Consider the following 21,213-nt stretch of genomic DNA (forward strand, 5'->3'; position numbering starts at 1 on the left):
TGTGCCTGTGTGCATATGTATGTATATGTATACCATTTTATATAATCCATTATGATTATTATTATTATTCGGCCTTAAAAAGGAAATATTGACATTTGCAACAATATGAAAGAACCTAGAGAAGACGGTGCTAAGTGAAATAAACCAGACACAGAAGTGTGATCTCATTTTTACGGGGAATCTAAAAGAGTCAATCGCATTGAGAGGAGAGTAGAATGGTGGTTACAGGAGACTGGGGGAAGGGAATGGGGAGGTGTTGGTCAAAGGTACAAAGTCTCCAGTCCTGTAAGATGAACAAGCACTGGAGTTCTAATGTATAACAACGTGGCTATAGTTAACAATATTGGATACTTAAAATTTGCTAAGAGAGTAAAGCTTAAGTGTCACTACCAAAAAAAGTGATAACTATCTGAAGAAATACATATCTTAATTAGCTGGAATGTGATTATTTCACAAATGTAAATATATACCAAATCATTAAATTGTACACCTTAGTATATACGATTCTTAATATATATAACATATATACTTATATACATTTATATATCTCAATAAAAAAGAAAATATTCAAAACTCTTATGGTAACAAGTTTGGTTTTCTCTAAATCAACAAAATTCTTCATTTTAAAATCTAAGTGGTAAGATGAGAAAGATAAAGGCTGAGAATAGGTTTGAAGTGGTTTATAAAATTAGGAATGAGCAAACCTGGATTTACTAATTGATTTGAAAATATCCTAGGAGTTACAAATTCCATGCACAACCCAAATCCAGACTATATGGTGTTTGTTTGTTTGTTTAAATTTTGTAATGGCTAAAAAAAAAAAAAATCAAATCAAAGGAAGAATATTTTGTGACACATAAAAATTACACGAAATGCAATTTTTGGTGTCCATAAGTAAACAGACTTTTATTGGAACACGGCCACACTCATTCATTAATATGTCTACGGTGGCTTACACACTACAGAGGCAGAGCTGAGTACCTGCGACAGAGACCAGCGGGTGCTGTCACTGTTTTGCAACACGGCTTAGCACATTACAAAGTACAGCGATGCAGCTATAACTACCAGCATTTTGAATGTCACAGATTGTCATAGCACAATATTTTTAAGTTTATTACCAGTGCATACTCATAATGTGAGGATGGGAGAGTGAGAGAGAGAACTTCAAGTGACACGTGTTTAAGGCACAGTGAGGTATGGGTTATTTCGTTACTGAATTAGATGGCAAAGCATTGTGTTGAACATGCAGTCACCCTGTAGCTGTTCTGAAAGAACACTTTATTTACACTGGAATTACCAAACTATGCATTCTTCACAGTATTCCCAATTTACAGAATGCAGTGGCCAGAGAAATTAGAAAATTTAAAGGTATCTCATCACAGCAAAATTTCTTTATAGAAATAAAAATGAAGCTATAAAATAAGTTTCTGAGTGGCTCATTTGTTGGCCAAGCAAAGAAAGCCTTTTTAGCAATGGGGAGTTAATTAAATTGTTTTTGATTCATTAGCTGAAGAGATTTGTCCACAGTAAACTTGCTTAAGACTATTAGCCTTTTGGCAAGAACAGTTGTTTGAAAGAATTGAGAACACTGGGAACATCAACTCAAAAAAAAAGGGCAAATGATTCTGAGTGGTTTTCCTTGGCTCTTGATGAGTCAACAGATGTTACTGCTACTGCCTAGTGATAGTTGTTTATTTGATAAGTCAATGCCAAGGTTGAAGTGTCTGAAGAGTTAGTTTCTACGACTAGTATGTGTGGAGTAATAAAAGGTAGGAATACTTTCTAAGAAGTTAAGAAAACATGATTTCAGTACAAACTGAAGTAGAATCTGCTAAAATGTGTTAGAACTGGTGATGGTAAAAATAAGTGTGGAGCAAAAAGTAGGCTTAGTGGGTCAAACTTACAAAGCTTGTAAAAATGTATAGTGTTAAAACCTATGATTATATACTGTATTATTCATCAACAGACAGTTTGTGGAATATATCTGACTCAATCTTGTGTTGTTGAATCAGCAGGGTCAACTAGCAGACTGCTGGCTTAGCAGCAGTAGTTTTGTTTTTGAGCTCAGAGCTGGTATTTAAATTCTTCTGAATGAGAAGAAATACGCACAGCCACAATTAAGAAACACTGAAGGGCTTTGGAATTTGGCTTTTGTTGCAGACTTGATAATCCTTCGTAATGAATTCAACCAAACATTGAAACAGCGCAAAATAAGGAGAACAGTTATTCCCACTGTATGTAGGAGTCACTGGGATTCAGGAAAAGCCCCCAGACTCAAGGAGAGGTCCAAACCACAGGCAGCAGCATCACCATCTGACTACTTATTCGAAATGGAAATTCTACTAAATCAGAAGCTGTGGAAGTGGGGCAAAACAGTGTTTATATTGAAACATAGGTAATTTTGACAACACTGTTCGAATTATGTAGTAACATCAAGCTGCTTTATATACTTCCTAAGTTATCTTACCTTTTGGTAAGACAAACTAAGCAAGATCTTCATTCTCACACAAATTTGCAACAGATTTTTTGGACCCTGATGCAAGTATAAGGAAATCTCCATTTTCCAAAACCCATTCAGTTATGCAATCGAGAAGCCTCCACCTAATCTTCAACTGGAAGTGATTAATCTGCAATGTAATAACATGCTAAATGGAAATTATCACGAGAAGAAGGAATCTAATAGAATTCTATCAGTGTCATCCAAGTGATAAATATGCTCAATGAAAATCATATTCTTCTCATGATTAACACATGTATTTGGCAATACCTATCTGTATTTCATAATATTTCATTTTTTCTTTAAAACTTACAAATGTCTTAATGTTTCAGACATTCCCATTATTATAGAAACTACACAAAACACAACCCTAAGATAAAACCCTACAAAAGCACATTAATTTTATTACAGAACAAATACTAAGTCACTGAGTGAAGCTCTTTTTTATGAACACTTTTGGGAAGCTCATGTTGAACTCCAGCACAGCTCTATTGTCGATCTGGGAACAGAAGGACACATCAAGTAGGGAAAGGTCTTTACATGATTCCAGGAGTTTTCTTAAGGACGCTGGACTTACCATTCTTGTTCCTGTTTGGGGGAAAAAAACCCACAAAACACTTTAAATAATATTCATATAATGATCTAATAAACAGTCACTTTATTGTTTATTACTTAGAATAAACTTAAAAGATTGCCTTTTAAAATTTAAAAAAATATTTCCTAAAACAAAAGACTTCTATTGAAATAGTCCTATAAACAAATACAACCTGAATTTTCCCAGACAATTTGGCATCTTCTGTCCACACTCTATCCACTCTCTTCGTCCCTACCTCCTGCCGCTTCTAATCAGCTCCTCCAGACGGTCCTATTTCTGTCACCCCAGTTCGAAACTGTTTGAATCTTCTTCCGTAATCCGTGGGTCAAATCAGACAGCAGTGCTTAACAACGATTCAACCCCTAATTCCATGCAACTACCCTGCATAAACTTCTGTTTCCAGCACTAGAGATGCAGGGAACTCAGTGACCAGGGTTGACTGCAAATACCTACAACACAGCTTGGTAAATTTCACGGTAAGTACTGGGTAAAAAGTGGCAGTAGTGGAAGACAGGTGATTGGTGATGAGTACTGTTAAGTCCCTGTTAAATTCGAAGTGATGATGGGATATTCAGATGGAAGCTAAATTATCACTAGGCTCTAAGATGTCATCTGTTGTCACATACCTTTCTTTAATCACAGCTTTCCTAGGGAGAAAAAATCACAATTGTATTACCTGTATACATCTACTGAGATGGGGATGCAAGCTCCTGAAACGTTAACTCACGCCTTCACTCTGAGCACTCCTTTCTACCCCCCTCCCTGACACAGGCTCTGGAAGCTGTAACTATAGTGCTACCCGGCCTGTGACCGGCCCCTCCCCAAACCAATACAGATTCTCCTGAAAACTGGTAATTGGGATTCAGTAAAGCCTTCAGCGTCCACAGATACCTTGAACTAAAGACATGTAGAACTGGGATGGGTCTGTTATTTTTGGCCATGTGTACCCAGAGAAGTAAAGATGACAAGAGAACAAGGCATACAACTGCAGAGGACAGAGGGAGGGGCAGGCTAGAAAAAGGAAGGAAAAACAGAAAATAGCTTCCTTGCCTTTTGATGGTTTCCCAATACCTCCTGAGGTCTGACCATAACTAGCTGCTACCCATGGGACCTGAGAGAGACACCTGTACCCTCCTCCTACAGTTTCCTTTTTCTATGTTTAAGTTATCTCGAGGGGGTTTCTATTATATAAGACCAGAGAGTCTCAACTGAGACACTTGGCTATGCGGTGTGTTTTACCCAGGATTGTGACTGTTCTGTATTTGCTAGTCTTGGTCATTACAATCTGAGTTTCCGGATAAGCCAGGAGTTCCTAGCAGAATGCCAGAGAAGGAAGCTAGAGGCTGAAGATTTCACGAAGCTACGGTACCCTGTCCTAGGCTTCCGGGGCACTCTGTGCTTTTGTTTTCTTACTCACTTATGGCACAATTATGTTTTTTCAGTTTGCTTGGTTTAATTAAGAATCCTTTAAAAAAAAATAAAGATTCTAATACTTAAGTATGAAAGGAAACCAAAACAACAATACAAGTAAAGAAAATGTAGCGCAATGGTTAGGAGTACAGATTCTGGTTCAAGTCCAGATTCCTTATTGATATGAGACCCTGGGCAGATCACTCAACCTGTTCCAGCCTGTTTACTTATTTGCAGATAATAGTAATAATTACTTCCTAAGGTTGCCGTGAGGATTAAGTCAGTTAACATACGGTATGCTCAGAACAATATAAAAGCATACAGTAAATTGCTGCTTACATGACTATTAATATAATAATAATAATGTGACTTTCCAATATATTTTCACGATGGCTATCTTCCATCTGTAATTAGCTGTGGCGTAACAGATAATGTTCCTTGCTCTGATGCCCATGAAAAGTTACAAATGTTTTCAAGAAGTCAGTATACCTCTTACCTATTTTTCTTTTATGTCTCAATCAAGTAATGTATGCATTTATAAGCCACAGTGAGGCCACCTGACAACCAATCCCACTGTTAGGGTCCAGGCTACAGACTTCTTTGCGGTTCCGTAGCACCTGCTGCAGACTAGCTGCTCTTCATCCCTAGTGGATGAGGCTTTCCCCTGCCCTCCCCTCCCCTCTCCTTTTCCCCCTCCCTCCACTCCTTCCTTCCTTTCGGGGGAGGAGTTGTAAAACAGATTTTAAGCAACAATAGCACTATGCTCCGAAGTGAAGCCTGATGCAATTAATCCATTTTAAACGGCCCTAGTCATCTTCATTCTCCCCGTGAATTCATGATTTTTTCTTGAACTTCATAATATTTCTCTTATAAGTGTTTCTCTAGGTTAATTCAAGGTGGGTAGGAAGGAAAAGAAACAAGCAAGGTAAGTGGATGTGGTGCTGTGAAAAAATGGTACTGACTGTGGAGCCAATAACCATGAATTTGAACCCCTGCTCTGCCACATATTAACTGCCCTCATCTATAGAAAGACAATGATGTCCAACTCCCTAAGCAAGGAAAATTAAGGAAAATATAACCTACATGAAGTATCTGGCCCACAGTGTGCATAATATAACAGGCAAGGATTTCTCCCTAAGTTTTTAGGCAAGAATTTTTGCCTAGATGTATCTTGAAAAAGTAACATGCAGCTATGTAAGAAAACATATACAAATGTATCATCAACCTGGACTGTGAAGAGATTCAAACTCAAATCACAAACACAGGTGTTGAAAATCTCCAGGTTTTTCTTTTGTTGAATGTTTAATAAACAGAAAAATAGAATTAGAATTGCATGGACTAATCTCTTAGTACCAGCAGATGACCAGAGAACACAGTGCACGGGCCGCAAGGTTCGCAAGGGAAGAGCTGTGTGGGCAGTTACAGTGGTGGCATGCCCAGCAGGCCACTCTGGCTAAAGAAAGAAGTACCAAAAGCCCACAGGGTTCCTGGCTGAGAAACTGCATTTAAGGACACACCAAAAATCCCAGGATTGGAAAGGACTTTCCTTAGATTTGCTTTGAGGCAGCACTATTTCTAAACACTGGAATTATCGGCATGGAGATTTTACAGTATTTCTTAATCAAGAGTTCAACATCAAGAGATGTATGTGTGTGTCTATGTATACACATACACACACGTGTGTGTGTATACATGTACATACATATACATATATATCTTGAATTCATGAAAACAATGGATTTCTTAAATGTCCTTAATAAAAATGGAGAACACAGCTCATATAAATTCTCACTCTTCTTACTAGGCCAAGAATTAATGGCTATTTAGAGCTTTCTGATAGGTTCAACAATAAAATTATTATTGTCCTCCTCTTTTACTCAAGTGCAGATCTAATTAATCTCCGTACTAATTAACCTATCTTACACCTCCTATGAAACCAAGAAGTCTTATCAGGACAAAACTTTATTGTATCCAACAAGTTGTTTTTGTTTTTGTTTTTTTTTAACTTGTAAAATATCTGAGTTTAGCTTTTATGTCAAGGCTTTAAAAAAATTTATATATTGTGTCCTTACCTAATATATCCAGTTGCCGTAATCTGGTACAATTACATGCCAGTTCTTCAATGTCTGTGTCACACACAGACCTGTTGGCCGTAAGAAAGAGTTTTTGCAAGTTTGGGAGCTGGCGTGCCAGTTTGGTGAAGCAGCCGGTGCTGCTCTGCAGAGTAGGGCACCAGCCAAGGTCAAGTTCCTCCAGAAGCTGACACCCAGAAGCCAGTTCTGCTATCCCGTTCTCAGTGATATTCTTACATCTCCACAGATCCAGGGTACGCAGTTTTTTACACTTGGCTCCTATCATGCTAGCTATCACATCATAGTCTTCAATCTGAAAATCAAATAATTCCAATCTTTTACATGTTATGCTAAGAAATACCGTTTAAAACACGTTAAAACATTCTTAATCGTCTCCTACTTTTGCTTCCATGTAGACTTACCCACATTCTCATTAATACAGATTTGCGCACTCATCTCACAGACCTGCCACTGTTTCATGAGACAGCAAGAGTAATCACTTACTTAAAAATCTATTTATCAGAACTCCAGACAGAGGACGTTAATGAATGAAATCCCAAAGCAGTCTGAGATCCTCAGTCTCTCACAAAGATTTTGAGGATTCCCTGTTGTTCCTGTGTGCCTCCCATTTTGATCTTGCTGCTGCTACTTGCTGACAAGGCCTAGCTTCTTCTATTTTACATATAATTAACCAATTTTGGTAGATATGTAGGATGTCCCTGATAAAGGTGTACCCTCTACTAGGCTCTAAGTAGTATGGGGATATGCTGATAGTACTAATGAGGATACTTACTAGTTTTGGGTTAAATGAGGCATTTGGGGACTGAATATACAACACAAAAATGATTTAGATTATGATAATGTTACTCACTGTCAGTTAGAGGAGGCGTCCAATGATCTATCTCAATATCACAGCCTAAACCTTTACTAACCAAGGATTAAACATTTAAGTTCACAGGCTTTATATGCTTCAATAATGTTTCTTTAAACAGGTTTTAAAATTTTAAGAGGTTCATTTGATTTTGTTATAATCAGGTATCAAAATTATCACCAGAAGTCAAAAGGAAACAAAACAGCAAACACTTGCAGATTATTTCCTTTTGTTTTTTGCTTCATCATATTCTCAACTACCATGTGCCAGCACCAGTCTGGGCGCTAGGAACAACAGTGAACCAACAAAGACTCTGTTCACATTTTTGGGAAAGACATACATACAAATAAATGAGCAAAATAAAATCAGAGAGTGATTAAGTGGTGTGAGAATAATAAAACAGGGTCATGTGAGAACAGTCGGAGTGTCAGGAGTTAAGGGAGTGCGTGGGGGCTGTTGGGGTCTCCAGGATGAGCTCAGAGCACTCAAGGAACTAGGAACAGGATCAGTGTGGGCCGGGGCAGTGAGGGAGAAGACAGCTGTGAGGGCTGAGGGTTATGCTGGTGTTACAGAACAGACCTGGGGGGGGGGGGTGAACAATATACAAGGACCCCCCTTTTACTCCAGGAGTCCCTCCCCCATACTAGGTTCGCCTTGTCCGCCGCCAGAGGAAAGACGTCTCTCAATGCCAGAGATCGGTGAAAAGGAAAGAAATTATTTATTTAAAAGATATACAGACTTAACAGTAATGACTTAATGTCTTCATTAAAATACTAAAGTCCTCTAGAATACCCACAGATGCACACAGTCCTTCCTTCTCCCTCTGTCCAGTCTGGGGTACCGCATCTCAGAAAAAGAAGTACAAGCCCCTGATTCAGGCTCCCAGCACCAACAGCTGTGTCGCTGCCACGGGGTGCCCACTCCGCCAAAGCTGCATGGTTCTCTCTCTTCTCCCTCAAAACCACATGGTCCTCTCCCTTCTCCCCCCAAACTGTGTAGTCCTCTCTCTGGTATGGCTGCCGCGCCTGGGTTTAAATCCCAGCACCAGTCTTCCTCTGCAGCCCCATTTCCGACTCCTCCTACCACCAGTCACACCTGCCAGCATTCCCTATTCTTCCAGCTTTACTGGGCTGCCGCAGTAAGTCTGGGCAGGTGTGGCCCCATGGCACGGAGCCAATCTTCTCCAAACTCTCACACAGGCACTACAACCAGGGGGAGTTGCTTCTCAGCTACATCTTGGGTGGAAGTCACTCCCAGCTCCCTAGCTCAAAAGCGTGGCCACAACTATTTAACATATCTATGAAACCAGTTAAAGGTTATAGATATGTTGACTGTGCCAGAGGTTAGCTGCACAGCTGTTGCTATGCAAAACAGCTCTGAATGGCCCTGCTCCATGTGTTCCTTCCCCAGGTCAGGCGTGTGGGGGTGAGGACATCCTATATATATTTTTCTAATATTTCCTGGACATCTTGAGTTCTGGACCCCATTACAAATCCCTATTTGGGGCCCCCCTCTTGGCTGTACCCTGTTACACTGGGGCTAGGCCAGGCCATGAGGCTACAAAGGAGTTTGATTTTTACTTTAAGGGCTAAGAAAATCAATGGAAGGTTAGAAACAAATATGATTTCTATTAAAACAAAACAAAAACTCCTTTTAATTCTATCTGGAAGACAGTCTATGGTGGGAAAGAATGGGGGAGGAGGCCCAGTGAAGAAGCTTGCACTAGCTCAGAGGACAGATGACAGGGGCTTGGATTAAGGAAGTAGCAGTGGAACTGGAGAAATGGACAGATTTGGGGCTACATTTTGAGTCAGAACGAAATGCTTAAGAACTAGGCATAGTGGTGATGATTTCTAAGGTTCTGGCCTTTAGCAACTGTGTGTGGTAGAATCATGCAGAAGCCATACAAAACAGAGTGGGGGAAATAGTATTTAACTTTAGTGAGTGCACCTGAATAACACAGAACTATAGCTTTAATAAACAGTGCAGCCAATTTGCTTCTTTAGAAAGAAACAATTTAAAAACTTTCCAAAACCCATGATTCTGATTGCTATTATTTTTTTTTAAATTTTTAACTTTTTATTATTGTTCAGGTACAGTTTTCTGTCTTTTCCCCCCTCCTCTCCCCCCCCCCCGCCTTCCCTACCTCCCTCTCCTGTTTCCACCCCCCCCCTTATTATTGTCCATATGTCCTCTATAACTGTTCTTGTAAACCCTTCACCCTTTCCCCCCATTATCCCCTCCCCTCTCCCCTCTGGTCACTGTCAGCCTGTTCTCAATTTCAATGTCTTTGGTTATATTTTGCTTGCTTGTTCGTTTTGTTGATTATGTTCCAGCTAAAGGTAAGATCATATGGTATTTGTCTTTTACTGCCTGGATTATTTCACTTAGCATAATGTCCTCCAGTTCCATCCATGCTGTCACAAAGGGTAGGAGCTCCTTTCTCTCTGCTGCATAGAATTCCACTGCATAAATGTACCACAGTTTTTTGATCCACATTTACTGAAGGGCACTTAGGTTGCTTCCAGCACTGGGCTATTGTAAATTGTGCTGCTATGAACATTGGAGTGCAGAGGTTCTTTGCTTGCTATTATTTTGATAGTCAAAAGAAAAAAAAAAGCACACATTGACCTTTTGGTCATTTGACAGAAAGGAAACTAAAATAAAAAAAGTATCAACCAAGAGCTCCCTTACTGTCCTGGGCGACTCTGAACAAGCTGTGAAGAGTGCTACTGCTCTGACAAGCACGACGGCAGTAGCAGTTTCAGCAATACCAGCATTATTTCTGAACTGTAATGTCAAGTCCTTAATATTTCATTTCCTGACAACAAATACCAATGGTAAAAATATTTTGCTAGAAGCTACACACTTCAATTTTAAAATAGCTTATTTTTCTAAAGCAGCATTTACCACAGTATATTACATATTTATAGATTTAATATGGAAAAATGGGTTCAATAGTCAGGTAAAGCTGGAAAACACTGGTTTAATCAAAGGAAAAACATTTATTGTCATAGAAATTGCCCATCAAATGTCACTGGGCCCATCCAGAAGAGCCATTAGAAGGACCCCGCAGAAGCTCATGAAATGACTTATTGAGGCAAGAATCTGGCCAGAAGTAAGGAAAATCTAATGCTGAATTAGTGGGCTCCCAGCACTGTTTCCAGAGACCAGGATGGGCCTGAGCCCACAGATGAGGTTTAATCAGGCCTAACCACCAGAATTAAAAACTATAAGGACATGGAAACAAATATGTCATTACAACAGGCCTCTCCAGCCTACACTGCCAAACCTTGGGGCATGTCTGAAGCCACTGCTGAGCTCTAAAAGACATTCAAACAGGATCTATTTTAGGTCAGTGACTGTGCCTGCTGACTCCAAGTCTAGGACTCCAGGAATGTCTCTGGCATCTTGCAACCATCCTGCTTATTCGGGTCTTCTTAATAAGTGGATGCAAAACTGGAATGGTTGGGGCCCTCCTGAATCTGCCTTGAAGAGGAATAGATTACTCACAACTATATTGGGAGATGCAGTTCCTGGCAGTGTGAACACATGTATGCAACACACACGTATATACACGAACACGAAGAGTTCTGCTGTCCCTTTGGTGTCAGAATTATTCATAAATCATGTAATTCAGATATGAAAAATTTAAATCATCCCATGAGTTCTTTCGATGTCACGTAAAAATCGTATTTTAAATATGGAAGGACTTTAAAGACTATCTAGTTGGATAGTCCCTAGGCTTTTGGATTTCATGGACTAGTAAAATTTTAAAAGTCTTGAGTTCCAACACAGAATATCCATCTTTTTGTCTCACTCAGCAAGGCCAGTAAAACAAACAAACAAAACAAACCTATCCATTATCATCAGCATTCCCAGAAATAATCTCAGAACTTAAAAACTAAATCCAGCTTTGTGAAAAACTTACTGAACTACTGGCATTTGGTAGGACTGATAACTTATTTTATAAAGAAATGCAGAGATGGAAATGACTTTTCTGAGGTAATATCTGACTTGAGGCAGAACCAAACTCTTTCTACCACACTGTATTTCTCTTCTTGCTCTCATGGCTACATAATACCAATGTTTCAAAGATACACTCTCCGATTTAAGAAAAACGTTTGAAAGTGGGTCCAACAGTTAACCATGTATCAGAAGAGTGGTGAGTGGGTGTGGGTGGGATGAGTCAGCATAAAAATTCACCCGTGGGAAGGAAGAGAGAATGAACAACTGAGTATAAAAAAATTTCAAATACTTACCATGACACAACTACCCAAACTGAGGTGCTGAAGCTCTGAACAGAAGTTCAAAATGCTGAGCAGTGCTGTTTGCTGCCATCAGGGACCACATCAGAGGCAAATATGGAATGGGAAACAAAGAGAGGAGGTCAATTAGACATTAAAGGCTGTCACTACTTCTCGTGAAATAGAGCTCAAAGCCTAGGTTACAGACACCACAAATGCCATTTAATGAGTCCCCAGGCGCTCCCACCATTGATTGGCTTGGAGTCAAGGTAATCATTACCAGTCTCCATGTAAGTCTTCGCTCCGGATATGGTTGTGCGTGCCCTAAAGACACCTCCATTCCCTAGGACCTCTCATTTCATTTCCCAAAGGTAAGCAATTTGAAAGTCTGGTTAAGACTGAACAAGACAAGCTAAACAACCCCTCCCTTCCAAAAAAAAAGAAAGAAAGAAAGAAAACACCCGCAGCGGGCTGGTGCCACTCTGAACAACGGCCGCAGCCCTGACGCTCACCGACTGATGGAACTGCCAATAGTCACCTGAAAGCAGGATTGAGCTGGTGACTTTAATGTCAAAGGATTCTCTCTGCTGACAAGGAGCCCAACTACCATTGAGTGCCTGTCACTAGCAACATGCTGACTGAAACATACATACGTGCACCTTCTAGTCGTGTTCCTGCCATTTCAGCCCATCTCTCCTGTGCAATGCAATGCAAACGGCCTCACCACTAAGGAAACCCAAAGAAATGCCAGACTGTGACCTAATCCTGGTACCTAAAATATCTCTAAGTAGTCCCAGCTCCATCTGATGACATGTTTGCCATAAAAATGTGTGAAAAACAATGCAAAACATTCAAATTTCTAATTATTTTGTAAATTAAGAAAAAAGCTACTCTAACTTATGTGGCAGAATTTCTTTCTAAACATTAGAATGAAATCATATCTAACAAAATTAAGATGATATTATACAACTTATGTTTAATCTGTTCCAAGTGTTCAGAAACTGACAAATATCACTTGGGGAGGGGATGACAAATATGTCAATGACAATACAAAACATCTGTTCAAACTCAGATAAGATTCTCATTAAGAAAATGAAGTAATGAAGTATTTGAGATAAAATAAACTTAAGGCAAAAATAATAGGCCCTAGAGAGATACTAAGCTTAAGACTGTTTCACTGTTGGGCATTTCTTTACATTTAAGAAAAAAAGTTTATTTTGATTTTATGCTTAAGTTTTAACACAACTTATATACAAGGCAATCCCATGTAGCTCTCAAAATATTGACATTAGAAGAGATATATGTGAGTTAATTTCCGGAGTCTCCATAATACTTAGCTATTTTAACTTACTAATAGAAAAATAGCATGAGGTTTTTTAAATTAAAGTACAGATCCTTACAAGGTTGTTTTGTAAGATTTTCCCATGAGCAAGACCCAAAACATATTAGGGAATTTTTAGAGAGGATCCTGCATATTCTTGTGGACAAGAAATTTTAAATTAACACACATACATACACACAAAAGATACTGAAATACAGACTTCATTATGGAACTTTAATGGTAATATATTTTTAAATTACAGTGAAGAATCTCTAATATACAGACTAGTATATTGTCCAGTATAACAAACATCCATTTTGCCTTCTTTGCTTATCGTTCTGTATTTGTGTATCCCTCCATCCATCACATACCTCCTCAGAGGTAACCTTTTTCATGACTCAGTGTTTAAAAACACACCTGAAGTTTATGTAATTTTATTATACATTATGTGTCCATAAACAGCATATAATATTGTTCTCCATGCTTTATATACAAATGGTGCTATTGTGCATATACTTCTGCACCTTCCTTAACATGTTTGCGAGGCACTTCTCCATGTGGACACTCACAACTTTAGTTCCGTGACTTTTAACTGTTCTATATTATCCCATTATGCAAATATACTAAAGCATACACTTTCACTCGATGAGTATTTGGTTTGCTTACAAGACTTACCATAACAAAGAATGTTAGAATAAACATTCTTATAATGCATCCTGTCTTTCTCTAGAAGACTATTTATAGAACAGCATTTCTCTAGAACTCATACTAGAAGCAGAATTTCCAGGTGTTTATGTATGCTCTGACTTCATTAGATTTTCCAAAACACCATTACTGAGTGATTGTTATCAACTGACACCCCCCCACCAGTGTAGAGTGTGCAGTCCCCACATTTTTGCCAACATATAGTCTTCTAGTCCTTTTTATTATCTGCCTATCTGATGAGTATGGAATGTTGTAATTTGCATGAGTGTAATTCCTACTGAGGTTGAAAATCTTTTTGTATGTGTATGGGCCGCTCCTATTTCCTGTTCTATAAATTGCTTAATCATGTCCTTTGCTGAGTTTTTCATTAGGCTGTTTCTTCCTTCTTGACTTGTAGGAATTCTTTTTTTATGCTGAATACCAATCTTTGTCAATTTCACGCATTACAAATATCTTCCCTGAATCTAGTATTTGTCATTTTGCTTTGTTCATAGAATCTTCTGAGACATGAAATTTTAAATTTTAATACAGTCACATCAATCTTTGTGTGTACTCTGTTGTCTTTTCTAAAAAGTCCCCCTTTACCCAGGGAAGAATATTATTCTATTATTTTTTTAATGACAACTTTAAAGTTTTTCTTTTTTGCACTTAGGTTTTAATCCAACTGAAATTGATTTTTATACGTGGTAAGATATCAAATTTCACAATTGCCTCCTTAGAAATAACTACCTGTCCCAGTTCAATTTATTGAAGATTCTACCTTATCCGTTGATTTGTGATGCTTTCTGTCTTATATCAAGTTCCCCTATATATGTGAGTCTACTTCTGAATCATTTGTTTCACTGGTCCATTGGCCTTTCCCTGCACTAACACTTCGGTCTTAATTATCATAGCTTGTAATAAGTCTATAAATCTAGTAAGGAAAATACCCCTTCTTCATTCTTTAAAACTCTAATGTTTTTGGCCATTGGCTCTTTCATATTTTAGAATCGCTTTAAAGATTTTAGTTTACCTTTTAAAAAATAATACAAAAGATTAGTTTTTCTTTCTTTCCCCATGATCATTATTTAATTTACTGGCACTTTTATCAATCTGTCATAATTGTTTCTCTGTCGTAATTGTTTGCCTAGCTTTCTGACTCACTATAAAGGACTTGCTAGCCTCCATAATCACATAAGCTAATTCCTTATAAGAAGACTGCATACATACACCCGCTCTTATTTCTGTTTCCCTGGAAAACTCTAACACAGTTATAAAAGGGCTGTGGCTCCTCCTGGGTTCCTCCCTCCCCCACTGCTCACTTGGGAAAAGCTAGCTGTCATGTCAATGAGGACTCTCAGGCAGGAGAGGCCCATGAAGAAAGAAACACGGCCCTCTGGCCAACAGCTAAAGAGAAACTCTGCCAATAGACCTGTATGTGAACTCGGAGGCTGATCCTGAGGTGCAGTCCAGCCCTAGATGACTGCAGACTCTGCAACCTTGTTGGAAACCCTGAGACAAAACTGCTCAGCCAAACTACTCCCAGATTCCAGACCTACAGAAAGTGTGTGAGATCATGAACGCAGGTTTTTTTAAGCCACTAAGTTTGGAGAAGTTGGTAGACAGCAATAGATAAATGAACAGAGAACTACTTACAGCAGTGCCTGACATTCAAGACTTCTACAAATTTAAGTACAAACCTCAGAGTTCTCTTCAATTTAGCAGTTCTTTGTGTCTAATTTAGAATTTATCAGCTTACTTTCTTAGTACAATGACTATCATTCATTTTTTAGACTTCTAATCAGTTCTTTTGCACAACTACTTATTCTTGCTGTTTTAGCCCGCGGCCCATAATTTCCTGTTTTATTTTTTAAAATATTTTTCCTGTTCTGTTTAAAAATATGCTTTCATTTACTTTTCTGAACTCCAGTCCCCTGCCATCAGTCTTTATTCTTCCCTGCTTAAGGCTCTTGCAGACCACCCCATCCAGAACCATGTCTTCTACGGAAAGTCAGTGGTCCCACTCCGCAGTGCCGTGGGGGACACTGCAGAGCCAGGAGGAGGCTGGGCTCAATTGTGCCCGTGAGGCACAGCCAATGCCAGGTACCTGTACAGTTTTTGGTATGTCTACCGAGGTGCAAATACCCTCCTTTCTCCAACACTTCCACCCGACCCCTGGAGTGGCCTGGACAGCCATGTAAGCACAGTCACCTAGCTCTGACTGACTACCCCCAGGCCAAGAAGTGATGCTTTTGAGATAGTCTGAAATGAATTCCCTGTTGAATGGTTCTTCTAATTAAAAATGAGTAAGACAAAAAATACTTATTGTCAAGAATACCATATTGACCTATCATATTGGAACTGGACTGTTCCTTATAGGAGCCATACCTATTGCTTATTGTCTATCTTAAAGATTATAACTTTAAAGCACAAAGAACTCATTGTTGAATTAAGATTCTAATAATTACATATTTAGAAAACATCTTGTGTAAGGGTAGATGTATTCTGGAGAAATTTCAAGTCATAGAAGAAGAATTCATGGCATACTATACCTATTCAGGCAAATATTTTACAATAACTTAAATAGTCTGAAGATTACATTGGGAATTAGAAATTCATTTAATAACAGAGAGAACTATCGTTTTTCATTCCCACTTTTAAAAAGAACTAATGTAGGGCAAAAGAGATTTATGTGGAATGATATCACACATCTTTGCTAAATAAGAGGTGTGAGATCAAATGCTGAGGCCAAGAAATGAGGGGACACAGGTGATGACTAAAGAAAAAAATAAGGCTGACCTTGGAAAAGATGCTGTGAGGTCTGTAACAAGGAGTCAAGTAGAGGTAAATCAAAGGGCTGACATGTAGCACGGAGGTGAGCAAGTGCAAGTGGACAGTTTCATGACTGTCCAGCGAAGCTCAGGATGAGCCAGAGACTGTGTGAATACCGAAGTGAAAAAACACATCTGTAGACCAATTTGCATTCTCTCTAAATCCAGTTAAACAGTTTCCTCCTGGCATATCTTTAGCATATTCTTTCTCTATGCTATTAGTATTCAAAATTAATGCTACTGACGCTAAAGCGATTAGGAGAAACTAATTCTTCATTTCCAGATATAAAAGGGCTTGATTTTATAGACCAGACTCAATGGTTTAGAGCAGGAGCTGACAAACTACTGCCCACAGGCCAAATGCAGTCACCAGCTGTTTTGTAAATACAGTTTTACTGGAACCCAGTCACACTCATTCATTTATTTATTGTCTATGGTTATTTTCATACCACACCACCAGGGCTGAGTAGTTACAACAGAGACCACACAGCCTACAAGGCCTGAAATATTCACTACTTTGCCCTTCACAGAAAAAGTCTGCCAACCTCTACTTAAAAAGACAATTCTACTGTAATGAGTACTTGCAGCATTTCTAAAACACATAAATGGACAGATTAAAGCCACATTAATTGTCCTATGAAAAGGTATTCAGATATAAGAGTCTGAAAAATTTTAAGACTCCCTTATTTCAGACTTATGATATCTTTTAGGTCCCCAAGTCCACAGATTCTGCTGTGGTTAGTTCTCTAAAATTCATTCAAGAGAAGCATGAGAGTAGCTCTATAAAGTTAAAATACAATTTAAAGAGAAAGTAAGTAATTTGTATAAGGCAAGGCAGCATTCATTTTGAAATGAGTTTGTAATTTTTAAACCAAGGCCAACCTTATTTAAATCACTGCAGAAAGAAATTCACTAAGAAATGACTGATCATGGTAATTTCTTCTACAGAATTACCAAAGCATACCCTAGGTGAGTACTGGCGTTGGGTAGGGAAATGTATGTTCAGAAAGAAAGAACCCTTTTACATTCCACCTAAAGTCTACCTACTAACCCAGTTCATCCGCTTTAAAATCCAATGGTGAACTATAAAGATAATTATTATTAGTGCCTCTACTTGTTACAAGGAAATCTATTAAGAGGTAAAGGAAGGCAGGAATTGAAATTTTCATTGACAGCCTTTTAAGAGATGCTACCCATAAAATTCATAACCTCCCATCCTCCAGACTTCTAAAGTGCTAAGCAAAAATAGTTCATAAAGCGGTAACTGATGTTTATTATAGTCACATATAACTTTTACACAGGCTAGATTTATGGCTTAGTAGCTATATTATATATATTTTATAATATCCTCAGAGTATATAACCAATGTATGCAATAGTACTATGTTAACTATTCTATATTTATACTTGTTATAACTAGTTTATAACTTTCACTCAAAGTCTTTGCTTATCTTAACTAAGGAATGCAATCCTTAATTATAACACTCTTAGATATGATTCCAAATCAGTATTCTCCACTTTAATACATGACTCCCAGAAAGCATATTAAAGGAACACATAACAAGTTTTATATATTACAGACACACAGAAGCTCAAATATAGACTAGTGGCATCACTTGATAACAAACACGACACATTTCAAACACATCAGATCAATGTCTACATGTAACGAGATGGGCAGTATACAAGTATATTCACTAAATGAAAATTCATAAACTTGCATAATGAATACCACCAAAGAAATCCAATAACACAATCACTCAATTACTGGAATTTAAAATACACATATATGTGTGTGAATCTCTTTCTCTAATTTTTTAGCCTCAGTGTTCCAATATCAATAAATTTGGATAAGGAAAATATAAAAGTTGAACTATTTTGAGGACTATTTAAAATACCTGAAACTAACTATATGTAGAAATAAACAACATCATTCTACAATATTGTAATTCAGTTACTTTACACAGACTTGCTATGAACCATCCACTACAAATTGTTCCTTTGTATACAGTGTAGATATGCAATGTGGTACAGGTTATAACTGATATATAATCACAACCTGAAAATAACATTGCTGCCCTGGCTGGGGTGGCTTAGTGGATTGAGTGCCAGCCTGCGAACCAAATGGTCTCTGGTTCAATCCCCAGTCAGGGCACATGCCTGGGTTGTGGGCCAGGTCCCCAGTGGGGGGCATGTGAGAGGCTACCACACATTGATGTTTCTCTCTCTTTCTACCTCCCATCCCCTCTGTCTAAAAATAAATAAATAAAATCTTTTTTAAAAAAGAAAGTAGTATTGCCTTTTACAGGTTAAACTTTTAAGATCTACCACATTGTGGTAGAAATGTTAGACTTCTGATTAATCTCCAAAAAGAAACGGTTAAAGACGATATATGACATAATAAAGCTCTTACACGTGCCTTCGAGGGGGAAAAACAAGAAAACTTCTTTAAACTAACTGTAAATTGTTAAAGCTACAGCCTCAGAAATTTGGCTCTATAGTGTCAGGTTCAAATTATTTGTTAAATTCCAGAAATGCATGTGTATAATAGACAAAAATCTAAGACTAAATCATATATATCTTCCTTACTGTATAGTCTTATTTCAGAACCTATTTTTACCATTGTGGTGGGTCTCTCCCATAATAATATAGAATAATAATAATAGCATCTTTGCTCACAGATAACTAAACTGGTCAAGTGCTTTAGCAGCCCATAATGAAGGATGGCAGAGATGTGCTGCCAAAAAGTCATGGCAGTGCACACCAGCTGGACTTGGCGGTAACCTTACTGACTACATAAAGAAAGAATATTTCAATCAAAGGAGTAAGGGTTAGAGACGATCATGGAAGTATGCAAGGAGGATTCCAGGCACCTGTCTGTTGACACTGTTCATCTAAATGATGCCCAGCTAAGACAGTACACTGGTCCAAAAACTTTATCTATCTTCTTCCAAAAGTACTTCTTTTCTTCCTAATATGGTGTCAACCTGTTCTGTGCTGATGCTACTAAGCCTTTGTTACATACTTATCAGTGTTCTCTTTCTAAACTCACCAAGTAAGTCGTAATAATTTGGTTTCCCTTTTGACATGCCAACAGTAAGAGAATATAGTAATCAGCTCTCTGTCGTTTCCAACTACACTGCTTTTTTTAAAGATTTTTAAAAAATTGTTATTCTATTACAGTTGTCCTAATTTTTCTCCCTTTGTCCTCTAGTGCCCATCCCAGCCCCCGACTCCCATAGTCAATTCCCACATTGCTGCCCATGTCCATGGGTCATTCATACATGTTCTTTAACTAGTCCCTTCCCCTTCTTCCCCTCATTATCCAAGTACATATCTTATAACCTGGTTTACTGGTCAGTGTCATGAATGTGGTCGCTAATGAGTCTGACCCCCCCGCCCACCAAAAGCCGCCCCACTGCCCCCACTACACGGACAAGTCAGACTTCTTGACCCTGACAGAACTGCAGTCCATTCCTTAGATGACATTCACCAACCCCATCAAAAGCCTCATATTCCTATTGGAACTTCTACAAAGCCAATCAGGATAGAGAGAAGTATAGATATATTCTTGCTTGGAAACAGAGTTTTTAAAAGTTTGTTCATTTTAGTATACGATAACTAGTAAGTTAAATATAAATTCTTAAAATCTTAACTCTTGATTTTAAGAACAAAATAATAACTTTTTGCTTTATGTGTTACCTAGATAATCTGAAATACACTGCATTTTGGGTGACAGTTAGCTAATGACAGCCTGTATCAGTCAATTTAGGTGACCGAAGTGGGTTGTTCCTATTTCAGTTTCTCCTCATGGTCTTGGTTGTTAGAAATGGCTCTGTTAAGTGAAAGTCCATCCCTTTCATTTGCCACACGGTTTGATCTTACAGTCTGAGTTTGTTAACTGCACTGGCTCTATTAAGAGGAAGGCCATCCTTGCTTCTAGTTACCAATATATAATAATGTGTCCTTCAAATCAAGTAAGAATGCAGCTGAGAAGACCACTTTATCTATGCATCAGAAAGCAAATTCATGGCACTAAAACAAATCATACTTTTTTCACAAGGCAGTTTATGTATCGTTCGTAGGACCAGATGCTTTTCATCAACAGACAGGGTGGTATGCATTTTTACTTTTATTTCCATTCTGCCAAATAAACTGGTACAGAAAAAAGAAAGCAGGAGAGTGTTGATATGCAACAGAAGTAAAGATCAACTACTTTTGCCGTTTTCTGGTTCAGGAAGACGAAGGCAGCAGGGTCCTTGAAACTGCTGTCCCAGCCCAGTAGGCCAAGTAAACGCTGCCGAACCACACTTACAGATTACTGTCATATACTAGTCCCCCACAATACCTATAATCAGTTTTTTCACTTCTTCAGATTCTTTCAATTTATGCTCTATCATTCTTGAAGTGAGGCAATCAAAACTGGATGCAGGTGTTCCATTTATAACTCCAACTTTTAAAAACCACTCTCGGTTTTCTTGTCTGCTGCTAAGCAACAGAATGACATTCTTACTGAGCTACCTGTCATGCCCCATCTCACCCCTGCACCGAATACATTTCTTTTCCAAACAAAGAAAAGGTAAACAGGCTCAAATGTCTAATACTAATCCATATTGTTTCAGTAAAAGCACAGGACTTCACTTAAAGATACTTTTTATGCAATATGTTAAAAAGTTATCCTTATAC

General features: G+C 38.3%; 1 protein-coding gene across 3 annotated transcripts in view; it reads right to left on the reverse strand.

The window, feature by feature from the left end:
• Positions 1–878: 878 nt before the first annotated feature.
• The window catches only part of FBXL4 (F-box and leucine rich repeat protein 4), a 75,243-nt gene continuing 54,908 nt past the window's right edge, over positions 879–21,213 (reverse strand). For all 3 annotated transcript variants that reach the window (XM_024551749.4, XM_024551747.4, XM_045188623.3), the window contains 3 exons: positions 11,708–11,779; positions 6,575–6,887; positions 879–3,085 (listed from right to left, as the gene is read on the reverse strand). In XM_024551749.4, the coding sequence (XP_024407517.2) occupies positions 2,922–3,085; positions 6,575–6,887; positions 11,708–11,779 (549 nt within the window). In that variant the 3' untranslated portion in view covers positions 879–2,921. The remainder of the gene's footprint in view (positions 3,086–6,574; positions 6,888–11,707; positions 11,780–21,213) is intronic.

The sequence above is a fragment of the Desmodus rotundus genome, chromosome 11 (assembly GCF_022682495.2).
Source record: "Desmodus rotundus isolate HL8 chromosome 11, HLdesRot8A.1, whole genome shotgun sequence".
Taxonomy (NCBI): domain Eukaryota; kingdom Metazoa; phylum Chordata; class Mammalia; order Chiroptera; family Phyllostomidae; genus Desmodus; species Desmodus rotundus.